Here is a 22,247-nt window from a genome sequence, read left to right on the forward strand (position 1 = left end):
TCTGTGAAATGCTGTCAGCCTCACGCCCTCGTCTTTTTTTCTGTGTGTGAAGTGTTTAATTTAGGAGTGTATCGCCGGGAAGCGGTGAAGTCTTACAAGTCCTATGACTTCTTCAGGCACGATAACAAAGAAGCCATGGAAATCCGCAAGTAAGTCGATGTCAAGGGGTTGAACTGATCCCTGGTGGTCTGGTTAGTCTCAGGTCTTGGCAGGCTCTGTATTTGAGGAGTGCAAAATAGCGTTTAATGCCTGTGAAACCAGGGGAGGAGGTTGTGCAGCCTGCGCAGGGATCCTGCCAGAAGGGCTGTGCGTGGGAGTTTTGTCACTGACTTTGGGTTGGCACAAAGAGCAGGGGCTGTGAACGCCTGACAGTGAATGAAATACAAAGCAGGTTATAGATATAGGTGCCTTATGATCTCCGCAGAGCCTCTGGGAAAGATGCAGGGATGGGTGCTCCACGGGCAGAGAGAGGAGGTGTTTTAATCTGCTGGTGGTTCAGAAGCCTTGTTGTCTGAACTCTTGACATCATCTCTGACAGAAGCCATTTCCTTCCTGCAGGCGCTGTGCCTTGGTGGCTCTAGAAGATGTGAAGGCTTATCTCCTGGAGGAGTGCGGGCAAATCGCCGTAAGGCTTTTCTGGGTTAAACATGATTTTACATCTGGGTAGTTTATTTGGGGACCTGACTGTGATCCCAAATGATTTGGGGCTGGTTTAAAAGCTTTATATAAACTTGCTCATTGCTACTTATTAATTTCCTGGTAGGTGTTTGATGCGACCAACACGACTCGAGAAAGACGGGACCTGATCTTAAATTTTGCTAAAGAAAATGCTTTCAAGGTAGCGCTCATGTATTGTAGGGATTGCTGCCCCAAGGGGCGTCACTGCTCCCTGGGGCAGGCGCTCTCAACTTTTGATTCAGGGCTGAGTTCTTGAGTCTCTGAAACATTCTTCCTTGCCTTCTTTCTAGGTGTTTTTTGTGGAGTCTGTCTGTGATGATCCAGAAGTCATTGCTGCCAATATCCTGGTACGTGCTGTATTTTCCAGGCTCAGCTGCTGGTGCTTACCATGGGAGCTCGGGCACTCTGTGCAAGGTCACCAGCTACGATAGCTTACAGGAATGTCTGCAAATGCCTTGCTCTTACATTTCACCTTGGAAATAAACAGCTAAGATTTGCAGGTTTATAAAAGCTAAAGGTGCAGTTGGTTATGTGAGAACGTGGAAATCAAATGAAGCTGAGAAATGTTTGACCTTGAAGCGTGATTTCATGTGGAGGGAAGGCAGGCAGCGAGGGGCTCGCAGGGACAGCTCTCAGCGAGCCAGCTGTGTCTGTCGCTGGGCCAAGCACTACAGCGCCTTCAGAGTCGCCCTTTGTTTCCTCCCCAGGAGCAGGTTTTTCCACAGGGCAGCGTTAAACAATGCTCGTTTGTTCCAAAAGGGAAGAATAATGTTATTCAGTGTTGCTTTTGCTCTGTGTGGAGCTTGCTTAACTCTTCACAAAGCATCACTGTCTGTTCCTCAGGAGGTGAAAGTTTCCAGCCCTGACTACCCAGAGAGAAACAGGGAGAACGTGATGGATGATTTCCTGAAGAGGATTGAGTGCTACAAGGTCACTTACCAGCCTCTTGATCCTGACGCTTATGACAAGTAAGCAGAGCCCTGGGGTGCATTTTGTCCTTGCACACATGAGCTGCTTTGCTTTGTCGCTGCTGTTCTCTGGCTCAGGATGCTGCAGCGTGTCTGCTGCGGCCTCTTCTCCCGCGAAGCTCAGTTGCTCGTGTGAAGGTGATATCCTCAGGTCCCAAGTGATTTGAAAGGATTTTTCTCTAGTGGACTGCAGTGTAATGCAGCTCCTTGTTTAAGCACAGCAGTTCAGGGTCTCTTCCATCTGCTGGAGCGACCCAGTGGTAGTGCTGATGCCTTTCCTAGAGGATAAGTAGTTAGATTACACCCGCAGGTGCACGTGCTTCCTTTTTAAAACCAGTCGTGTGGGTGTTCTTATTTTATGTTGACTCCAGAGATCTTTCCTTCATTAAAGTGATCAATGTGGGACAGCGGTTCCTAGTAAACAGAGTCCAAGATTACATCCAGAGTAAAATCGTCTATTACCTAATGAACATTCATGTCCAGCCGCGTACCATCTACCTTTGCCGACATGGTGAGAGTGAATATAATCTTGTTGGCAAGATTGGTGGGGATTCTGGTCTGTCACCACGTGGGAAGCAGGTATGTGTTTGGCAGCACCCGGGTCGCTGTATTTGTCAAGTGTTGTGTGACCAGGGGCAGAGCCAGGCTCTGCAGCCGACTCCTGCGAGGGGCAGCCCCGCAGCTGGATCTTGCCACGACAGCTACAGCCCCTGAAATGATGCTTGTAATGGTGGCAGCAGCTCCTGCTCCCTCTCAACCTCCCCTGGCTTTTTTTTTTCTCCAGTTTGCTCAGGCGTTGAAGAAGTTCATTGAAGAGCAGGAAATTGTTGATCTGAAGGTGTGGACGAGCCAGCTGAAAAGGACGATCCAGACGGCCGAGTCCCTGGGGGTCACGTATGAGCAGTGGAAGATTCTCAACGAGATCGATGCTGTGAGTGAAATGCTGATTGAAGCTTTTAGCTTTTCTAGATGGAAAATAATGTTTAAAATCAAATTCATCATGATAAACTTGACTATTCCCTGTTTGTTTATAACCATGTCCATGTATGATGTGCTCCAGCTGTCACCATCAGGTTCAGGATGGTTTGGTACAGGGCTGACAGTGCCTGGAGCTGCTCCACCTTGCTGTGAACATATCCAGCTGGTGTGGAGAAAGAAAATAACATTGAACATCCCAGGCATTTGTCACACCGGCCTGGGTGGACAAAGGTTACTGGTCCCACTCTGATTCTTTCAGGCAATAGAAATTGCAGGGTTATTGCTGTGGAAATGCTCGTTTGCATCCCTGGCAAACAAGGGGTTTGAAATAAAACCTTTTCAAACCACCCTGGGCGTGTGGTACACGAATACTGAGTACATGGCTGTGTCAGATATGATACCTAGAATTTTTGTTGCATAAAGGTGTTACTGATCTCAACCACTTGGGGTTTCTTTTGTTTTGTTTTTGTTTTTGGGGGGTTTTTTTGCATCGTTGTACCTTTGTTGAAACAAAGTATGGTCTAACAAATTCTTCTTTCCTCAGGGGGTATGTGAAGAAATGACCTATGCAGAAATTGAAGCCAAGTATCCAGATGAGTTTGCCTTGAGGGACCAAGAGAAATATCTTTATCGCTATCCTGGAGGAGAGGTAAAGACCCATGAGAAATAGCAATAAGATACAGTAAACATAAAGCAAATACCTATGTGTAGAATTGAAGAGCTTTGCTTAATTTTAACTTTCCCTGCCAGTATTTATATGAGAAACTGAAAACATTATGATCCCCAGTTCTCTCTTAGAGGAGAGGTTTATTGAGTTCCTTTATTGTGGTGTCCAAATGGTGCCTTTCAGTCCTATCAACTGGGCTCCTTGATGCTCCCCTCTGATGCGAGGGGTTTCTGCATCCTGCTTGTTTGGACAAGGTCTGAATTGTCACTTGGAAAAAAACATCTTTGAGAGAAAACGTGGGTGTGGTATGAAGTCATTTCTGGTTTTCCTTCGCAACCTTCTTGAAATGTATAATTTACTATTTTATTTGTTTTTCTTACTGCACTTGTTAAGAGTTACCAGGAATCTGGATCCTCCTGTAATCTGTGGGTTGATGATGTCAAATTTCGCCTTCTGTTAATTGCTTTTTTCTGTGTTTACCCAATCATCTGATCATCCATAACTCCTGCATTTTGATATTTCAACTGATATTTTCCTGACTGTGAAGCTGTGTTAATTGCTACTTCTGCTTTAAACCTCTGTTTACAAAACCCCTTGAAAAAAAATCCTGTTTTGTTTTTCAGTCCTACCAGGACTTGGTCCAGCGCCTGGAACCAGTAATTATGGAGCTAGAAAGACAAGGCAACGTCCTCGTTATCTCCCACCAGGCGGTTATGAGGTGTCTGTTGGCTTATTTTCTTGACAAGAGTGCAGGTACAAAAATAAATGTATGATGTTAGGAGGCTGGCTTCTCTCACTGCTTCTTTTACAGAGCTTTTGGGAGGGTGGCTTGTAATTACTGTTTTGATTTTTCACAACGGAAGAGCTGCTTAAAAAAAGAAAACATTTCAGAAATACATTAACCATTTCATTTCAAGGGTGCACGGAGCTTCACAAGAAGCTCCCTTTGTGGAAAATGCAGATGTGTGCACTGCTGGTTTTCTGCTCAGCTGTTGTTTCTGGAGCTGTTTCCACCAGTAGTATTTACATAATCACTTGGGATTGTTTTTTTTAATGTAAAAACAATAAATTTCTGGTGCATCAGTAGCACAGGATTTTTATTAGTGCTACATCGCGGCAAAATGCTGATCCCTTGCATGTTGTGCTGGCCTGGAAACTGGTTCCAGTCTGCTGCAAGCTACTTTATTAAACTCCAGTGAGTGGTATTGGAGTTTAATAAAACTTTTCATAAAGTTAATAAACTTTTAATGAATTTTGAATTAAAACTCATGTGGGTCCGTGGCAGCTGTTGCTGCGATGCTTTCCCACCTGTGTGCTGCTGGAGGGGTTTGCTCTCATGGCCCTGGGTGTTGGGAATCATAGAATCATAGAATGGTTTGGGTTGGAAGGGACCTTAAAGCTCATCCAGTCCCAACCCCCCTGCCATCAGCAGGGACATCTTCCACTAGACCAGGTTGCTCAAAGCCTCATCCAACCTGGCAACACTTCCAGGGAGGGGGCATCTACAACTTCCTTGGGCAACTCCATGGTTGGTGGGGATGGTCCCATCCTGCTGCTGCGGGGCTGGGGAGGGTGATCAGAGGGTCAGGGGGGCTTTGGCTGTGTGGTTGGCATCTGATATTTGGGATGTGAAGGGTTCCCAGCCCTAACACCTGCCTCTGTCCTAGATGAACTACCCTACCTGCGCTGCCCCCTCCACACCATTCTCCAGCTCACCCCCGTTGCGTACGGTAAATACGGTCTTTTTAAATTATTATTTCTTTTTTTTTTTCTCCCCTCCTGGTTTGTGACTGTGCAAATCTGATGCCAGTTTGTGTCCATGTGCAGCAACAACCAGACTTGCTGTAAATATTTTTAATATGTATTAAAATACTGGAGAGTGGGAAGGTTTTGGGGGGTGGTGGGAGAGGAGATGTGTGGGTGCAGTGGGGGTGTTCTCCTGTGGCCTCTCTTAAATGAGTGATGATTGTGGATTTCACCTGTTGAAGAGGCCCTTTTGTGCTTCCAAACTTGGATTTGGCTCTGGGGTGCAGTGAGTTAAAATGGCTTTTCAATGTAGACCTGTTGTCTGTGTAACAGAGGGCTGCACTTCAGCAGTGAAGGTCAAAGCCAGAAGGTAAAGTTAAGCAGTAAAATTCTGCTAATAGGGTGAACTGTTTATTTATGAGCTGGTTTATTTTTTTAAAATTAAAAAAAAAAAAAAAAAATCCTGCTCACTTTCCATGCCATTTTCATTATTTAAAAATAAATTATCCTTCCTCATATAAACTTCTTTCTCCTTGTGGTAAAGGTTGTAAAGTGGAGACGATTACCCTGAACGTGGAAGCAGTGAACACCCACCGCGACAAACCCTCTCTGAACTCAGTAAGTCTTGCTGTGCAGCTCTGGCTTTTTTTCCTCTTCTTAAAAAGAAGTACCTAAACTGAAACACTCTCAAATACCTGCTAGAAACGGCCCTTTGCTTTCCATGATGAGAAAGACTTGCTTCAGAAATAATCCCTGAAAGTGGAATCAGTTGTAGGCTGAATTACTGTGCTTCCCAGGCCAAGGGAGATGGTTTTTTTAGAGCTATTTTAGGAAGCAGAATGGGCAGGTTTAGGAAATACATTTTAAACTCCAGGTCTGGTTCTCAGTTTGCAGTGAAGTATTTATTGATGATGCTTATTTGCATTATTTGCTATAATTTCAAAAAGACTTACCAAAATGTTTAAAGTGAATTTTTCTCATTGTCTTGATGTGGTTTCTCTTTCTGAAGCTGCAGAGGGGGGTCAGGCTGGGCTCTGGGCTGGGTTTTCGGTGGCTCTCAAGGCGTTTGCAGCCCTTGGGGAGCTAGGCTGGCTGCTGTGTGCTGGTGGCTGGGAGATTTGGAGGTTTTTCTCTTGTCTCTGCAGATTTCCAGTGCCTTTTACAGTCATTTGGTGCAGGGCAAGACTGTGGTGTTCCTAAACTCTGTCTATATCAGAACAGAAGGAGATGGGTCCAATTTACCTCTCTCACCCTGCAAATCTTCTTACAGCAGCACTGGAAACACTTCAAACTTTGACTAGCTTTATTTATCATGTCCTGTCTCTCCTGTTACTGAAATAACTGGCTCAGCAAAGCACATAACTGTGTGCTAAATCCCTGGAAGTTGCTGCTATTTCAGGTGCTCACTTTTGCAAACGCTGTGTTGCAGCAGCACTGATCTGTGGGGGAATGCTGTGTGAGGATTGCACGCAATTAACTCCCCCAATTAAAGAGCACAAGCCAACTCTCTGCTTCCCTAGCTCCTGGCCAATCTAAGTGCATCACATTTTAAGTTCTTTTTTGGTATATTTAAGCTTTTAGCTGCCTCTTGGCATTGTGTTTTATAAAGAACTATTGGGTGATTACCTGGGAAATGGTTATTTTTGTGTCCCAGCGTAAAGGAGTCCGAGGGACCGTGAACAAGGGGTGGAAAAACTGGGAATCTGAATCTGTGGCTGGAGGGTTTGTGGGGCTAAATCCAGCTGACTGCAAAATGCTAAACTGAGGATATTCATCAAGATTTTTGTGGCAGGTCCCATTCTGGTGGTTTCCAGTCGGGCATTTATCACTTTGCAACTTCTGTGTGATGCCTACGTGGAAATCGTTGCTGCCCACTCAGAGAAGTCAGAGGCTCTTTCTGTTGTTCTTTGCTTTACTTGGCCAACGTAGCTGCTTTGAAGGACAAGAAGCACAAAGAAGGCAAAGTTTTCTATTTGATTATTATTTCCCCCACCCCTTAAACTGACTGCAGGGAGGGGAAAAAAAAAAAAAAAGAAAATTAAAAATTTAAAAAATAAATACACACAAACAAAGCCACCTGAGCAAAAAACAATCCCAAAGGGAAGTAAAACTGCTAAAAAAGCAGACTTTCAGTGGACTATGAGCCAGGTAAACCAACAGAACAGGTTGTTTCCCACCGCTGATGCTCAGCTGGGGAAGGCACTGAGTGGTTGTGCCAGCACAGGCAGATGTGGGGTTCACTGAGCCACAGCCCCAGCTGCTGGGAGCTCGGGGGTACCTGCGGGTGGGGATGTCAGAGGTGTGTGCTGGGGTGTGATGTGGTTTTAAACTGTGGTTCCCATTTGCATTCCTTGTGATGTCCTCCATCTGGGATCAGAACAACCTTCCCGCCAGCCAAACCCCTGTAAGGATGAGAAGAAACAGCTTTACGCCGCGGGCCAGCGCGGACACGGTAAAGCGCCCACGACATTACAGCGTTGGGAGCAAACCTCCCGACCTGCTGGGGCCTTTCCTGTCCCTGGAAGCTCGAGATGGGGCTGACCAGCCACAGCTACAAGTCAGTGTCCAGGTGGTAACTTCCCTCTGCTCCCCCTTCCCCACCATCACCCGTGGCTGTCAGTGGTCCTCTCTGAAATACAGACCCTTCCCAGGGTCTTAATCAATATCTTTGTTTCCATGTGAAAATCACTCTGGATCAGACTCCCTGGGGGAGGGGAAAAAAAAAATCCCCAAACCAAAAACGCCTCCCCAAATCTCCCAATTTGCCCCATTAAACTAGAATTGTGGTGCCAGAGGCTTTCAAAAATCAGGCTCCATGCAGGCGAGTTTCCATCAGTGCAGTAGGGGTTTGGTAGGGTGGTTAATTCAGGGTAATATCTTGCTTTCCAGGAAAAACCTGATTCCAAACACCCTCTTTGTCCTAATTTGATACCGTAGGCAAGTGTTGCTCTAGCCCCAGAGTGACTGGGTAGGAAATCTTTGCATCTGTGATTTTGTTGGTGTCTGTTTCCCCACAGATCCCAACATCAGCAGCTTGTTGAGCAAAATTTGGGCTCTTTGGGTGCCTGAATTAAAGCAGCTTGGGTTTCCGTGCTTGGTGTTTCTTTTAGCTTAGAAGCACGTAGGTCCTCCTCAGTCTTGGATGGGAATTTACATTTGTTTCTTTGCTCATTTAAAATTGTTTTCCTGTGCCTGGGAGAGCACACGGAGACGAGGCACAGAGGAGGTATGTGGTGGGCTTCGAGGAGGTCTTGGCTTGGCTCCTCGTGCAGAGACAACCATCATTACCAAAGCTGTTTAGAAATAAAAAGAATCTTGGATACTTTAGAGGTTAAAGCTATTTAGTGAGCCCAACTTCTTGTTCTTCTCTGCCCTGTTTGCAGAGGAAGTGACCAGAGAGTAAAAGAAGGGGCGATGCAGCTCAGGTGAACGTTGCTGGTGTTTTCATACTTGGTGAAGAGCGTGAGGCTTAGACATCCCCAAAATCCCAGTGGGAACTGAACCAGGCTGGGCTTTGCACTGGGGTGGGTTTGACCCACAGTGGTTCTGGATGAAGAGTCTCAGCTGGAGAGGACCCTGAGTGCCCCAGGTCTGAGTTTGTGGGTGTCTCCAGCCAGGCAGCCCCAGCACAGGGATCCCCACCCCGACCGCTCCATGTTTGCAGTCGTACCCTTTGCAGTCGTGGTGTCACAGCGCTGGCAGCTCTGGGATGAAGGAGCATTTAGAAACCCGGGGTTCTGGGGCTGGGTGGGTGGTAGGGGGTCATGTTATCCTGGGAGCTCTCACCTGGATGGAGCCCTGGAGATGAGCAGCAGTGGAGGAGGTGACTGGGCACCGCAGCACACGATGGCTGTGCCTTCTGTCAGCTCCTGCTGTGACACCCTGTGACACACGGGTGTTTAGGGAGGATTCAGCCTGCCCTCACTTGAAACCTTTGGGGTTATTTCACTTCTGTCCTCCTTTGCTTTGCTGCTTTTACTCTTTAATCTCCTTTAAAATGCACTATGAGCTATCCTCTGCTGTTTCTTTTTCCTTTGCAGCCTCAAGGGGGAAATGCTTGCCTGTGAGTACCTCTGAAAGCAGCTTGTCTGTGCTGTGCTCTCTTTTGGTTTAGTAAGTAGGACTTCTCTTGATTCATGTTGCATGGAGATTACTTTGGGGAAAGACAAACTCCTGGAGCAGAAGCAAGTGTTTTGCTGTATAACCTCTCATGAAGGGGGACCTCAGGGGGGAGGAATGTATTAGCAGGCTGACCCCACTGATCCAGGGGCTCCAGTTGGGTTTACTGGTACATTGTGCTTGTGCTGGCTGCCTGCAAAAGGGTGTTTCACCCCAAGCTTGCTCCATCCCTGGGCCAGCACGTGGGAGTGCTCTGTGCTGGTGCTGCTGGGCTGAGCTATGTAGCTTATACTGAGCAGGTCCCACTCGTGTCTCCTCCCCACCTGGGACAGGCTGCGGTGATGATATTTATTGCAGGGATGTGGCAGGAGTCGTTGGATGCAGCCTGGATGGGAGTGGGGCTGCTCAGCCCCAGCTCCTCGTGACTCGAGGGAGCTGAGTGGGTTTAGCATGTGCTTGGGAAGCAGCTGGGTGGATGAACCTTTCTGTCTTGGTGGCAGTTGTCACTGAGTCCTCACCATCATGGAGGCATCTTTGAATGGGGGTGAAGAGAGCAGGACTGTCTTTCTCCCACCCTAAGGGGAGAACATGTCCTTGTCTGTCCCCCCCTCTCCAGGGAGCCAGCAGCCAGCGTCACCCACGAGACCTTGGCTTCCCTCTCGGTGTCCGAGTAAGGGGCTCGGATGAGACCTGGGCTGCACCCCTCACAGAGACACCCTCGCTTCGCCGTGCTCCTGCCAGCCCCACAGCCCATCCCCGTGCCCCTGCTCCGCTGGTGGCTGTGACAGACCCCGCTGCAACCCCTCGCTTGGCTCACTGGGTGTGTCGCCTCGTGCAGTACATGCAACACTCATGTTTTTCTGTCATGTAAAAATATTTTGCAGTTTAGGTGCTCTGTCTGGGGCCTGGTGCTGTATCACACAGCAGGTCCCTGTGTGGGGCTGTGGGACAGCTCTTAGCAGCATGTGGCACCTGTGCTGTGTCCTCCGCATGGTGCTGTGCTCGACCCCTTGTGCCAGGGTGACCCCCCAGCACCCAGCTGCTCCCACCCGCCTTTGGGAACATGGTGGTCCTGTGCTGTGGGAGCAGTAGGCTGTGCCTGGGAGCACCCAAGGGTGCTGGTGCATAAGGGTGGGCTCAGAGGTGACACCAGCTGGGTTCTCAGAGGCTTTGAGTGCTGCCCATGGGGTGCTGGAGTGCGTGGTTGCTGACCTGCTCTTGCTTTCAGCAAAGCTCTGCCCTGGAGCTTTGGGACAGATCCTCTCACTCCTGGTCCTCCAGTATCAGAGGGAGAGGTGGATTTAGTGCAAAGAAAGCGAAGAGGTGGCTGGTTCCATTTCCAGATGTCAGGTGTTAAGGGAGGGTTCAGGTTTGGGTGGTGTTTTGCTGCACAGGTACAGACTGGTCCCCACAGCCATGGGGCACAAGGTCTCACTGCTGTAGGATGCGGCTCATCTCTTGCAGGCAGCTCCTGCCTCTGCCCAGGCAGTGTTCCTCCGGGCCTGAGAACCTGCTTGAATGTATTTGCCCATTTGAATGTGCAGTTTCGACTTTAATTGCACTTTGTCCTTGAAGTGAAAGTCTTCCAACAATTTTCTCAGTGCAACTGCTCTTTCTCCGTCACCGGTATTTACGCACACGTCCTTGGACACAAAGGTACGGGGCTGATCCTACAGTTACCTGCCTCTGTCCCCTGATCTCTAATTTCTCATAGTGTTTTTAATAATGGTGCAGAGTTTTCTTATTGACTGTCCTGCCAAAGCTGCAGAAGCGCACAAAGAAGCTCGGATGTTTCTGTGGAGCATCACCCCCGTCGGGATGGGTGACTTGGGAATGGTCCAGCCAGTAGCAATGCAAAAAGAGCATCTTTCTCCTAAAGCTGCCTTTCTCCTCAGGGTTCGGAGCCTTCGTGTTGAAGATGTGGGGAAAAGGAGAAAGAACAAATAAATCTGATAAATCGTTGTTCTTGTACTGAGTAATAATGATTTAGAGTCAAACCAGAGGAAAATTACCTACAGGCTAAAAATGGAAGTGTTGCCCCTTTGGATTTGCCCTTACCCTGGGCTGGAAGGAGCTGTGTGTTTGGAAAATGAATATATATGCCAGCTCTGCAAAATTGTTTTTCTAATGCTGTGCTCCAAGTGGTTTTTTTCTCCCTATTAACAGAGGGACTGTTTTTATTTCTCTGTATTAACAATTAACAGAGACTTCCTAAGAGGGTGTGCAGATAAGTGAAGATAATTTGGTCCAACTTCCTTGATTCCAGTAAAAACCTTCTTCCTTCTTAGTGCTGCTGTTTTGCTTGAGAAAGTAGCATGTGAGCAGCTATTAGGGATTATCTCTGTCTGATGATTAAGTGTCATTGTCAGGAAAGCTCTTTAGATTATGTTTTTTTTTAACTGCAAATAGAAAATAGGTAGGGTCTGGATTTCCTGGCTGTTGGATTTTAAGTGTTGATGCTTACTGTTAATTGACAAAAAGCTGCCAATGTAGCTGTGCCTTTTTTTTTTTTAATTGCAAAGCAGTGCTGGTTCATTAACAAGCCAAATCAATCAAATATTGATTTACACATCAGTTCACAGTCTCAAAGTGCTGCAGCTGGGCAGAGCGAGCACTTGGAGCCCTTCTGAGCATGTTCTGTGATGCCAGACGTTGCATGAACAGCAGCTGTAGGAAATCCTGGCTGTCAGCTTTTAACTTGTGTGGTTGTGCAATTTGTAAATATCTAATTCCTTGGTACTGACCTGCTGACCCCCAGTGTGTTCCTGTCGTCTGTCAGACCCTCGCTCAGGCCATGGAAGGAGTTTTATCAAAACTGGAAGTATTTATTGTGGTTCATATGCAAAATGATGACTGTAATGCTTTTGATGTTTGTCCTGGAAGTGTACTTTCCTATGGAGAAGATAAATAAAAGTGAGTAATCCTGAGCAACCAGCCTGCTTCGTTATTGACTGCTGTCCTAAGAGCTGAGCCTGCCTGGTCTGGGGCTGAGACTGGGAAACCCTTTGTGCAGAGCTTTGTGAGAGGTTAAAGGATGGTGCAAAGTGTGAAGCAGCTCCTTATTTGCTCGGTTAGGAGAGAATAAGTAAATCCTTAGATGGTTCCTGTCACATAGAACAGTGATGTGGAGCTGTTGCCACATGTCTGTCCATCCCCAATCCTGAGCTGAGCTCTTGTCCCCTCACTTACCAACTCCTGGCTTACCCTTGGTGTAACCTGTACCGTTTATCTCTTGTAGAGGATGGCTGGTTTAACGGTGTAGAGGTTTGTGCTCTCATCTTGGATTCAGCTGGGATTTCCATGGCTGGGAAGAGCCCTGCAGATGGGACTGGAGCATCCCTGGAGCACAGTGAGCCCCGTGCTGCTTTGGCCAGTACTCTCCTCTGAAATGTGTTTTTAGAGTCTGTCTGTGTCATTTTTTGTTGTCTGGTTTTTTTTTTCCTTCTGAATGCTGAAATATCTGGAGAAATTTTATTATGGAGATTATTTTTTCACAACCTGCTTTTAATATGTGCAAGCTAACGTATCCTTGGGCTTTCTGAGGCGTTAAAATAGTGTCTTATGTCTTTCCTCATGGTTATATTGCAAAATTAACTGCAGTGGATGTGAGGACAAAGTGGTCGTATCCATACTCTGAAGCAACACTTCTTTGGAAGATGTGTTACCAGACCAAATCCTTCATTTATTTTTTAATTTTATTTTTTTTAACTGTTACCATTTCCAAGTTCAAACACAGTTATTGTGGTGTTTAACCATCAAAAGAGCTCCTGGTATCATTGGACTTTGCTTTCACAACTGTTGATTTGAATCTCCTGATCTAAGCCTGTTCCTTTGCTCTGGGAAGCAAAAAGCTCTCGGTGTAACTCAAGGCACTGGTCAGGTCAGTCAACCCTGCGATGGGCAAAAGGGAATCAAAGCTCCTGTGCTGGGGACAGTGTAACTACTCCCAGCTCTGAATCTGAAGTCAAGTCCTGCTTTAGCTTTGCACCCTGATTTAAGCTTCTCCTCACACATCCACATTTTTCCAGGGTTTTGTGGATGCTTTTATCTAGTACGACAGCAAATCAGAGCATGGCTTTGCTGGCTGGGAGCAGCGGGGCTGCGTGTGCAGGATTTGCACAGGATTTTTAGCAGTTGTCTTTTTAATGGACCAAATTGTAGACCCATTTTTAAACTTTAAACAAGTTTTTAAACCTGCCTCTGAATAAACTGTGAATGTTACCAGGGTATAACGATGCCTTGAATAGAGTTAAAGCTGCTTTAGTGTTTAGTGCATAGACAGTGACACTCCCCTGTGGTGCAGCTCGTGTGCTGGCTGCATGTTACTTAAATCCTCACCAAAACTCCAAATTTACATTTTTTCCCCACAAGTCTTGACTTGTGTTTTGCCAAACTCCATTTTACCGCACTCCTCTTGTTCTTGCACTAAGGGCAAAGTCCTCAGGTTGGGTGAAGAAAGGAGCATTTAGGTACGAAGCAGGAGGCTGTTCTGGACCTGCTGTTTTCAGTGACTCCAGGATTTAGATGAGCAACTTCTGGCACCCAGATTGCTTATTTTAAATGTGTAAATAAATATTGGCCATACCCCCCATAGGGTCTGTGCTTGAGAAATGGTGATGCCCTGGATGTGGAGGAGCTCAGCAGCCCCAAAACCTGAGGTTTACCTGGGGATTTTATACTTCAAACATGGTTGTTTTAAACACTCCAGAGCTTTAATTTGATAAAGCTGAGATAAAGAACCACAATGGAGATCCAGGCACTAATCCTGACCCTTTAGCATTTCTGAGGAGCAAAAGTGTGTGTTGATATCAAGCAATTGTACCACAGAGGGAGGAAATTCAGTGGGTGAGAAACTGAGTTTTATTAGTTTTGTTCCTCAGGCTGTTCCCACCAGGGCACAGGTTTGCTGCAGCCGTCTGCAAGAGCAGCAGCTCTTTGGTTTTAAACATTACAGTGCTTAGAAATAAGCCAGGAAAGAGGGGGGGAAAAATGTTGAAGGAAGAGATTTATAGCCTGTTGCATGGTAAATACTCGCTGTCACTCTCCAGTAATGCTTTATAACGCACAAATCCCCGCTGCCTCGGGCTGGCTGCTCCTGCCGAGAAACCTCCTGCTCTGCGGGGAAAAAAGAAATGTACTGTAGGATGTTTACACACAATATGCTGTAATAACTTGCTAAGGAGTTAATTGTATTTGTATCATTGAGTAATTAATGGTTGTAAGGAGAAGGAGGCAAAAATATATATTTTTACCTGCCAGGATTCATGAATGTAGCTGCTCATATGTTGTCAGTTGTACCTTTTTTCTTAAATCACTGCTAAAAATCAGGTGTGCAGTTTTGGATCACTGACTGTGGGTCCATTGTTCCCATCGAGTGGGTCCTTGTGTTGGCTGTGGTCTGCTGGGATGGGGGTAGAACCTCTCAGCCCTCTCTGCAGAAGGCAGCACTTGTGCCTTGGTGCTTTAATTAAAGCCTAACACACCCTTTTCCTCCTGCATTTTAACTTTGAAAAGGTATAAATACATGTGTCTTGGGCAGAGCAGCAGCAGATTTGTGATCATTGTCTCATGGGTGAGTTGTACCTGATGTGACAGGTTCTGGCATCCTACTGACCCCAGGCTCCTGGGAGCAGCAGGACTGGGGTGATGCCAGCGAGCCCACACATCTCCCCCACCTTGAATGGGCTGGTGGGTCCCTGTGCCAGATATTTCCTTGAAATCACCTGATTTCCTTGGCACCATATGTGCAAATACCCCAGAATAAACAAGGATTGCACAATGAACCTGACCTGAGGATTAGCTCGTGCTGTCAGTCGTGCCGCAGCCGCTGTCTTGGGCAGGTGAACCCGGAGGTGTGGAAGTGAGCTCGGTGTCTTCGTCAGCCTCGCACCACACGTAGGGGTTTTTCTGTATTTCCCTGACTTTCTCTCCATTTCTGTCAGCAGAGGAGGTGGTGGCTGCTGTCACCTTCAGTGAGCAATGGCAGGACCACCCGTGGGACCTGTGTCCCTGTGTCACGGTTCAGGGGCTGGCTGGCCCGTTGATGGTTTGGGTTGTTTTAGAGAAAAACGATCACTCAGGCAAAACCTGTTCCCTCTCTGCTGCCAACAATGGGGAAAACTGAAAAGTGAGGAAAAAGGCTTAAAACCCAGCTGGGTAGCTTGAGTTTGTGTATGCTGGTGGTGACCTTGGAGCTGCCACCTCTCTGGAAGGTGTCCCCTTCCCGGCAGCTGGTGACGGGGAAGCCCAGCCCAGCCACCGCAGGCTGATGAGCAGCTCTGGGACAAGAGGCATCACTGCCAACACTTCCAGGAACCACCTGCCCCAGGGGTACGTGCCAAACCCTCACCTGTGCTCCTCTGAAGGTGCTGGGTGAGTGCTGCTGGTGCCACGTCCACCTCTCCCACTGCTCCTCTGTCTCTCTGAACGCTGTTTGCCAACGACATCTCTGTATTTTGGTTTTTTACTGAGGTGGATGTTACAGATCAACTTGCAATTTTGCTGTGTTACTGCTTTCTAATTTTATTTTTTTTCCATTAAAAAAATAAGCAGTGTATGTAAACCTGTGCTGTATGTTGTGTACTCCAGCATAAATATCCCATCAGCATTTATTTACAATAAAGAGATTTTAAAAAAAAAATAGATCTGGTGTCCTCTGTTACTTTCCGTTCTCGTTTGTTGTAACTATCTATTGTGTGCTGGTTTTGTGAGCTGATGGTGGATTCAGGGAGTCTCTGGAAAGTGTTTGGAGGAGGGGGGTCTGCAGGGGAGGGCAGGCATCCCTGGCTTTTGAGAGTTGACCTGGAAATGGTGAATCCTGAACCCCAGAGCTGCTGCTGCTGTTCCCCTTCCCACATCAATTTTAAGGGTGTTTTTATTGGAATTCAGATTTTCAGGTTTTCCATAGAACTTTTAGGGTAGGAAAATCTTATTTATTTTTTTTTTTTAAAGCACATCTCTTTTTCTAGAGGAAGAAAAAAAAAAGGTCAAGAGGAGCAGCTGGTGTGACTGTAACTGTGATTTCCAGTATCTGCAGATGGAAACCAGTTGGTTCTGAAGGGACTCACCAGCCACAGCCTGAAGAGAAGTGACCTGGGATGTGGTCAAGGAAAACCCCTTTTATCCTGTTTATTCCATTGCAGCCTGTGGATTGAGGAGGTCTCAGGGGTGTTCAGCTGCTGTAGGAGCAGGAGACAGCTTTTGGGGTGCTTGTGCTCCAGCTGATGCTCGTGACCACAAGAACCCTGTGCAGGTGCTGAAGAACCTCCTGGGTGCCCATGGGGAAGCTGCTGATTTTTCAGCTTGTTTTGAGTCATCTGGGAAAAAAACAAAAAGGAAATCTAGAAAGCTGATGTTTGTGTTTGTGATTAACTGGATTCTTGTGAATATTTAGTGGCAGTCAGTGCCTGTTCGGGGGGTAACGAACAGAGCAAGAACTCAATCTGGTTCGTTGCGTTTTGGCGTGGACTCAGGTGAACTTCAGAAAGGTAATAGATCCTGGGAATATATATTTTTTCTGGCAAAAAAAACCCCTCAAGATTTGGCAGAACAAACCAGTATCTGGGAGAAGCACAACCCAGGGTAAAAAGGCCATTGCTGGGTTCTTGATGGTGGCTGAAGCCTGGATGAAGTCGTGCAGACTAAGGGCAGAAGGAGCAAATGGTTACAGCTTCTGCCAAAACTCTTCTTACAGGGAAATGACCCACCAGGGACAGCCAGATTCAGGAGCAGCTTTGAAGGAGATGGAGGACAGTTGGGTTTCACATCGTGGACGTGGGTGTTCAACTCTGAGTGATGCTCCCTGGGACCTCAGTCCAGCTGAGTTCCAGCTGTTGTTGCTTTAATGGGATTAGGTGGAGCTGGTTGAAGAAACCATATTTTAAGTGCTGGTCATAGGTTTTTGAGGTCAGGAGAGGTGAGCTCATGGCTGACATGTACTAAGGTGAGGCAGTCCTCTTGAGGAAGTCCCTGAACTCTGCCCAAGGTCCCTGGGCATCGCTTGGGGACCACCACCAGCCGGATGTCATTGCTGCAGGGTGGAATGGGCAGCGTCCTGCTCAACAAGGATCATTTCAACAAAGAGTTGGCAGCTCTACTCAGAAAACAAACAATTTCCACATCTTCTTGGGTTGCATTCAATTCTCTAGTGTTTCACTTTGTGAGTTGAATAAACTGCTTCCTCCTTGCTCGGAGGAGGAGTTAATGATTTATGGGTCAACTGCCACAACTCTGGTTTCTGCAGAATTCAAACTTTTCTGCATGGAGCCATATCTGAGTGTGTAGGCGTATCATAACCCCTCCTTCAGTGGTCCTGGAGCCAGGGGGGCTGGATGAGGACAGTCATCACTTTGTCTTACAAGAACCAAACACACCAGGTCTCTCCATCTTCTGCTGCCAGACCTCCAGGTAAGACAACTTTGAGCCGTGCAGCTTTAGGCAATGTTGCTCTTGGGAGCTGGATTGGAGCTTTCTTGCAACTTTAGCAGGCACAAAGATGAGTAAATTAAATCCAATTAAACCAAGAGCTGTACCAAGGGTTGAAGAACAGCCAGAGGAATGAAACAGCCTTGGGTGGTGAGGAGATTTAGGGCAGGAACCATCAAAGAAAGCCTCTCTCATCTCCAGGAGGAAGGCAGGCGTTTGGACCTGCAGAACGTTGGGAGTTTAGGCTCATAGATGATGATCTTGCATCCCAAAGTCAGAGGAGGCTCTTGCTGATCTCCAGGAGTGCTGGGTTAGTCCAAATGGCACTTAAATTCCATTTTTGTAAAGCAGTTTGGTCTCCTGGATGACTCGTGTGCTGTGCAGAGTTACTCCAGTTACTGTTATTTGCACAAAACTGACATAACTTTTTTGTTGGCTGCTTCTCTCTCTCTCCCTGTGTGTAATTTGTTGGGGACTGTGCTGACTCAGTGGGATTTCATCCGACTATGAATTTGTTTCCAAGAGATTTATTACTAAAATAAAAGGTTTACCCATAAGATAAGTTTCAGGGCACTTTTTCCAGAAGGCACAGACGGATAAACTCACAACCCCGCAGGTGTTAATTTGGCTGGTTGGCTGGGAAGAGCACTATGTTGGCAATTACTGTTTTTAAGTTGAACCTGAGAAGCCACAAAGTATTTATGTCGTGGTTTAGAGTGGAGCTGTTAGTTTATATATATATATATAAATTATAATTTAAATCAAAAGCTGCATTCTCAAAAATGCAAATAAATGAGACTAGTGGGATGAAGTCCATGGGAATTGCTGAACATCTACAAACAGTTGTCCTGTTAACGTTGTATTTTCATGTCTTGGCTCTGGGCTGCTGGAGCCTTCCTCACCCAAGCCCAGCTCTGTCCCAGCTGCCCAGCTTCTCTGTGATGGGTCTTGATCCCATGTGGGTGTTGCAGTAGCTCCTGTAGCTTCCAGTCTCCAGCTACAACTGTAGGGAGTGCTTTGGTATGGAGAAATGAGACCTGTCCATATGAGCTGTGGTTATCCTGAGTGGAAATACCCTCCTGCTATTTTTACAGAAAAAGAATGTGGTAACTTCTGTGGGATCTCCGGGCAGGAATGAAGATGCCAGCTTTGGAGCTGGGGAGGCAGAGGGATCGTGCTGCTGTCCTCAGGTTATTCCTCGCCGCTGCTCTTGTTGTGACTGTCCAGAGTAAGTGAATGAGTCCGTTGAGATAAACTAAGATCCCCTGAAGGAAAACCTTCTCCTGGGGTTCACCAGGTTTGGATCCTTCTCTTTTCCCTGTTGCCTTTGCATTTTGAGAACATTGTAAACCTTTGTGACCAGAATCCATCTTACTTTGCCTTTTTTTTGCCTTTCTGTGTAAAACAGATGTAGAGTTATTCCAGCTGAAAAAGGTGCAATGATTTATATTCATTGGGGAGAGGAAATGGTTTATCTGGGCTTTGTGACCAGACTTTGAAACTGCTGGATGAGGTGTGAGGAGCACAGGACCCCGTGGGGTGATGCTTCTCCCCTGTCCCTGCCAGCCTCAGCCATCCCCAGTCACAGACTGAGCTTCTCCTCTTTGTAGCTTTAAGGAGCTTTAAGGCCACCAAACTGTCCTTTCCTGGACCTGAGCTCCCACTGCTTCTCCTCCCAGCATCTTTCTGATGGAGTTTCTGTCGGTAGGTGACTGTGATGCTCCACCACGTCTCCCATCTGCAGAACTCAAAGAGCAGTACCATGGCATTAGCACATTTCGCTACAGGTCAGAGGTGGACTACATCTGTCGTCCAGGTTACGTGAGAAATGTTAATGCCCGAAGCGTTCTGGTTTGTGGGAGGGATGGCGAGTGGCACGGATCACGGGAGAAATGTTTACGTGAGTATGTTTTGGATTGACTTTTGCTTTTTTTGGTTTTTATTTGCTGGTGCTGTCAATTCATTTTGTTGAGCTTATCCAAAGCCACCTCATGGGATGGTGGGAGATGAGTGACCTGACATGAAGCACCAGTTGTATTCTGCTAAATACTGGCAATGATGGCAAAAGCTGAAATCTGCTTTGATTGATGGTGGCTGTGTTTGATTGCTGATTCATGGGATGTTCTTCTGCTCAGGCACTTTGTAACTCTTGGTTCAAACAAAGATATTTCAAACTTGGAGTAGGAGAATCCTTTAGCTGTGAAGAAATGCTGTTGTGCTTGCCAGGGTTACTGCAAAACCCCAGCTGGCTGCAGGTCATGATACAAGTCTTAATAGCATCATGAATCATGGAATAATTTAGGCTTGGAGGGGAAATCTGGAGGTCTTTGGTCCATCCACGTGCTCAGTATTGGAGGAGTCTTCTGCTTTCCTGCTGCCTTTTCTCTCATTCTTCAAGAAACTGAAATAAGAACTAACTCCAGCCCTGTCGTCCCCCAGCAAAGCCGTGCACCTACCCTGGAGACCCGGCCAACGGCAGACTCATCCTATCAGGAAAGCTCAGTTTTGGTTCAACAGTGAACTTCACCTGCAACACTGGGTAAGCCGGGAGCACCAAGGACATGGGTTTTCTTCCTCCTCAGCGATTTTTCTGAAGTCTTTTTTCTCTAGATTAAAGCCTGTGCTGCCAGAAGCCTCACCAGTGTAGGTGATTGCAGACTGTGACTGAAATATCTTCTAAACTTTCCTTTGAGAGCTTTAAGACTGAGTTTTCTTAATCTCATACTTTGAGGCACTTCTTCCCTTCCTTCTTCTTCACTCTCCTGGTCCTTTCTAAACCATTTCCAGTGTTCCAGTATCTTTTTGAAGAAAAGGCATCAATACTGAACTCTGAGCAGTAGTGATAGCTACTCTGGCTGATAAAGTAGACATTTTTCCTTAAAAACCATGAAAATTTTTAATTTAAAAAATGCTTTTGTCAAAAGCAAGTGTGTTATTGAAAAAACGACATTGATGGCAAATTTCTGATCAACTGTAATTATGATAAGGAAGCCAGAACTATCCTGATGGTGATGTTATAGGTAACGCGTCAAAACTGAGTTTTAGTAATTCCCTCTTCCTTATTTCACACAGGTACAGACTGGTTGGAAGTTCTCAAATTAATTGTGTGATTAAAAATGGGGTTGTCACATGGGACAGAGATGTTCCCATCTGTGAGCGTAAGTAGAGTTCCTTCACTGCTCAACTGCTTAAATATTACTGGGGATGGACAAAGAAGCCGTCCCATTTCCCTGCTGAGGATTTCAGCATTTCCATGCATGGTGGAGTCTGGAGAGACATTTTTTTCTCTATGTTTTCCTTCCTGCATCATCCTGTAGAAAAATTTATTCTGCCCTTTATTGCTGACCCTTCTGGCACCTCACCTTTCAACTTTTTTTCTTCCTAGAATTTTGGTTCAAAATGAATTAATTTCTTTCTCTCTTATTCTCCCTCCCCTCTACCCTTTCTCCCCCCTTCACTCCCCAGCAATACCATGTTCCCCACCTCCAGTAATAGCTAATGGAGAGCACAATGGAGTGAACAAAGAGATCTTTGCATACGGAGCATCCGTCACTTACCGGTGCCACAAGGCCAGAAGGGGCGAGAGACCTTTCTCACTGGTGGGAGATGCCTCGATTTTCTGTACAACCACAGACAACATCAACGGTGTCTGGAACAAGCCAGCCCCGGAGTGTAAAAGTGAGCAAACTGCTCCCATGCATGGGATGAGGTGTGCTCTTGCAAACTCACCAGGATGCTGCGGCAGCACCGGCTGTAGCCCCTTCTCCACTGCCCACTGCCCCGTCTGCTGCAGCTCTGTTCTGCCTTGGAACCATCTCTTTATCTTTTTTGTTACTGGAATCACCTCTTGCAGATGAGACCCTCTGAGTCGGGTAACTGCAACAGGAATTAGTGCTTCCCATCACAGCGACCACAACTACTCATAGGTTACCAAGTCAGTAGGGACATGAGAGTAGGATTTTATTAGTGTTCACAGACCAGGTGATGCATCTTACCTGCCAGCCTGTGCAGAACATAATGTCCACAGAGAATTCAGAAACCTGCTGTGGTACCTGCTGCCTTTCCCATGTTCTTTTTTATGCTTTGCCTTAATGAAAAAATGCTGGAATACCAAATAAGGAGTTAAAAAATATCATGTCATTTGGGCAGTTAATGACAAAACAAGGGGAAATTGGTTTAAACTGAAAGAGGGGAGGTTTAGATGAGATATTAGGAAGAAATTCTTCACTGTGAGGGTGGTCAGACACTGGAACAGGTTGCCCAAGGAAGTTGTGGATGCCCCCTCCCTGGAAGTGTTGAAGGCCAGGCTGGATGAGGCTTTGAGCAACCTGGTCTAGTGGAAGGTGTCCCTGCTGATGGCAGGGGGGTTGGAACTGGATGAGCTTTAAGGTCCCTTCCAACCCAAATCATTCTATGATTCTATGTCAGCCCGCTACCTTGTCATGTCTATTTTCAGTCTTTTTAGTGAACTCATGTTTTTAATACCCCCATCTCCCCTCTTGAGCATAACCACTCATTTCCTAAGTGCTGGCGTTTCCCTGTGGCAGTGGTTAACTGTGAGCACCCGAGTGTGGAGAATGGGAAACTGGTGAGTGGGTACCGGGTTGAATACACCTACAGAGACACCGTCCTGTTCGACTGCAACTTCCGCTACTCCCTGAACGGCA

The 22,247-nt window shown here is 46.6% G+C and overlaps 1 protein-coding gene across 1 annotated transcript; it reads left to right on the forward strand.

Moving 5' to 3' along the window:
• Positions 1-52: 52 nt before the first annotated feature.
• Positions 53-9,830, forward strand: PFKFB2 (6-phosphofructo-2-kinase/fructose-2,6-biphosphatase 2; the record flags this gene model as incomplete). Its single annotated transcript, XM_010165730.2, has 14 exons — positions 53-149; positions 559-625; positions 764-838; positions 969-1,025; positions 1,522-1,646; positions 2,018-2,225; positions 2,431-2,577; positions 3,169-3,273; positions 3,915-4,044; positions 4,959-5,021; positions 5,582-5,655; positions 7,415-7,606; positions 9,078-9,100; positions 9,773-9,830. Coding segments are annotated over 14 exons (1,421 nt in total), but the record flags the coding sequence as incomplete, so codon positions are not given.
• Positions 9,831-22,247: the final 12,417 nt, after the last annotated feature.

The sequence above is a fragment of the Antrostomus carolinensis genome, unplaced genomic scaffold, assembly GCF_000700745.2.
Source record: "Antrostomus carolinensis isolate BGI_N321 unplaced genomic scaffold, ASM70074v2 scaffold49473, whole genome shotgun sequence".
Taxonomy (NCBI): Eukaryota; Metazoa; Chordata; class Aves; order Caprimulgiformes; family Caprimulgidae; genus Antrostomus; species Antrostomus carolinensis.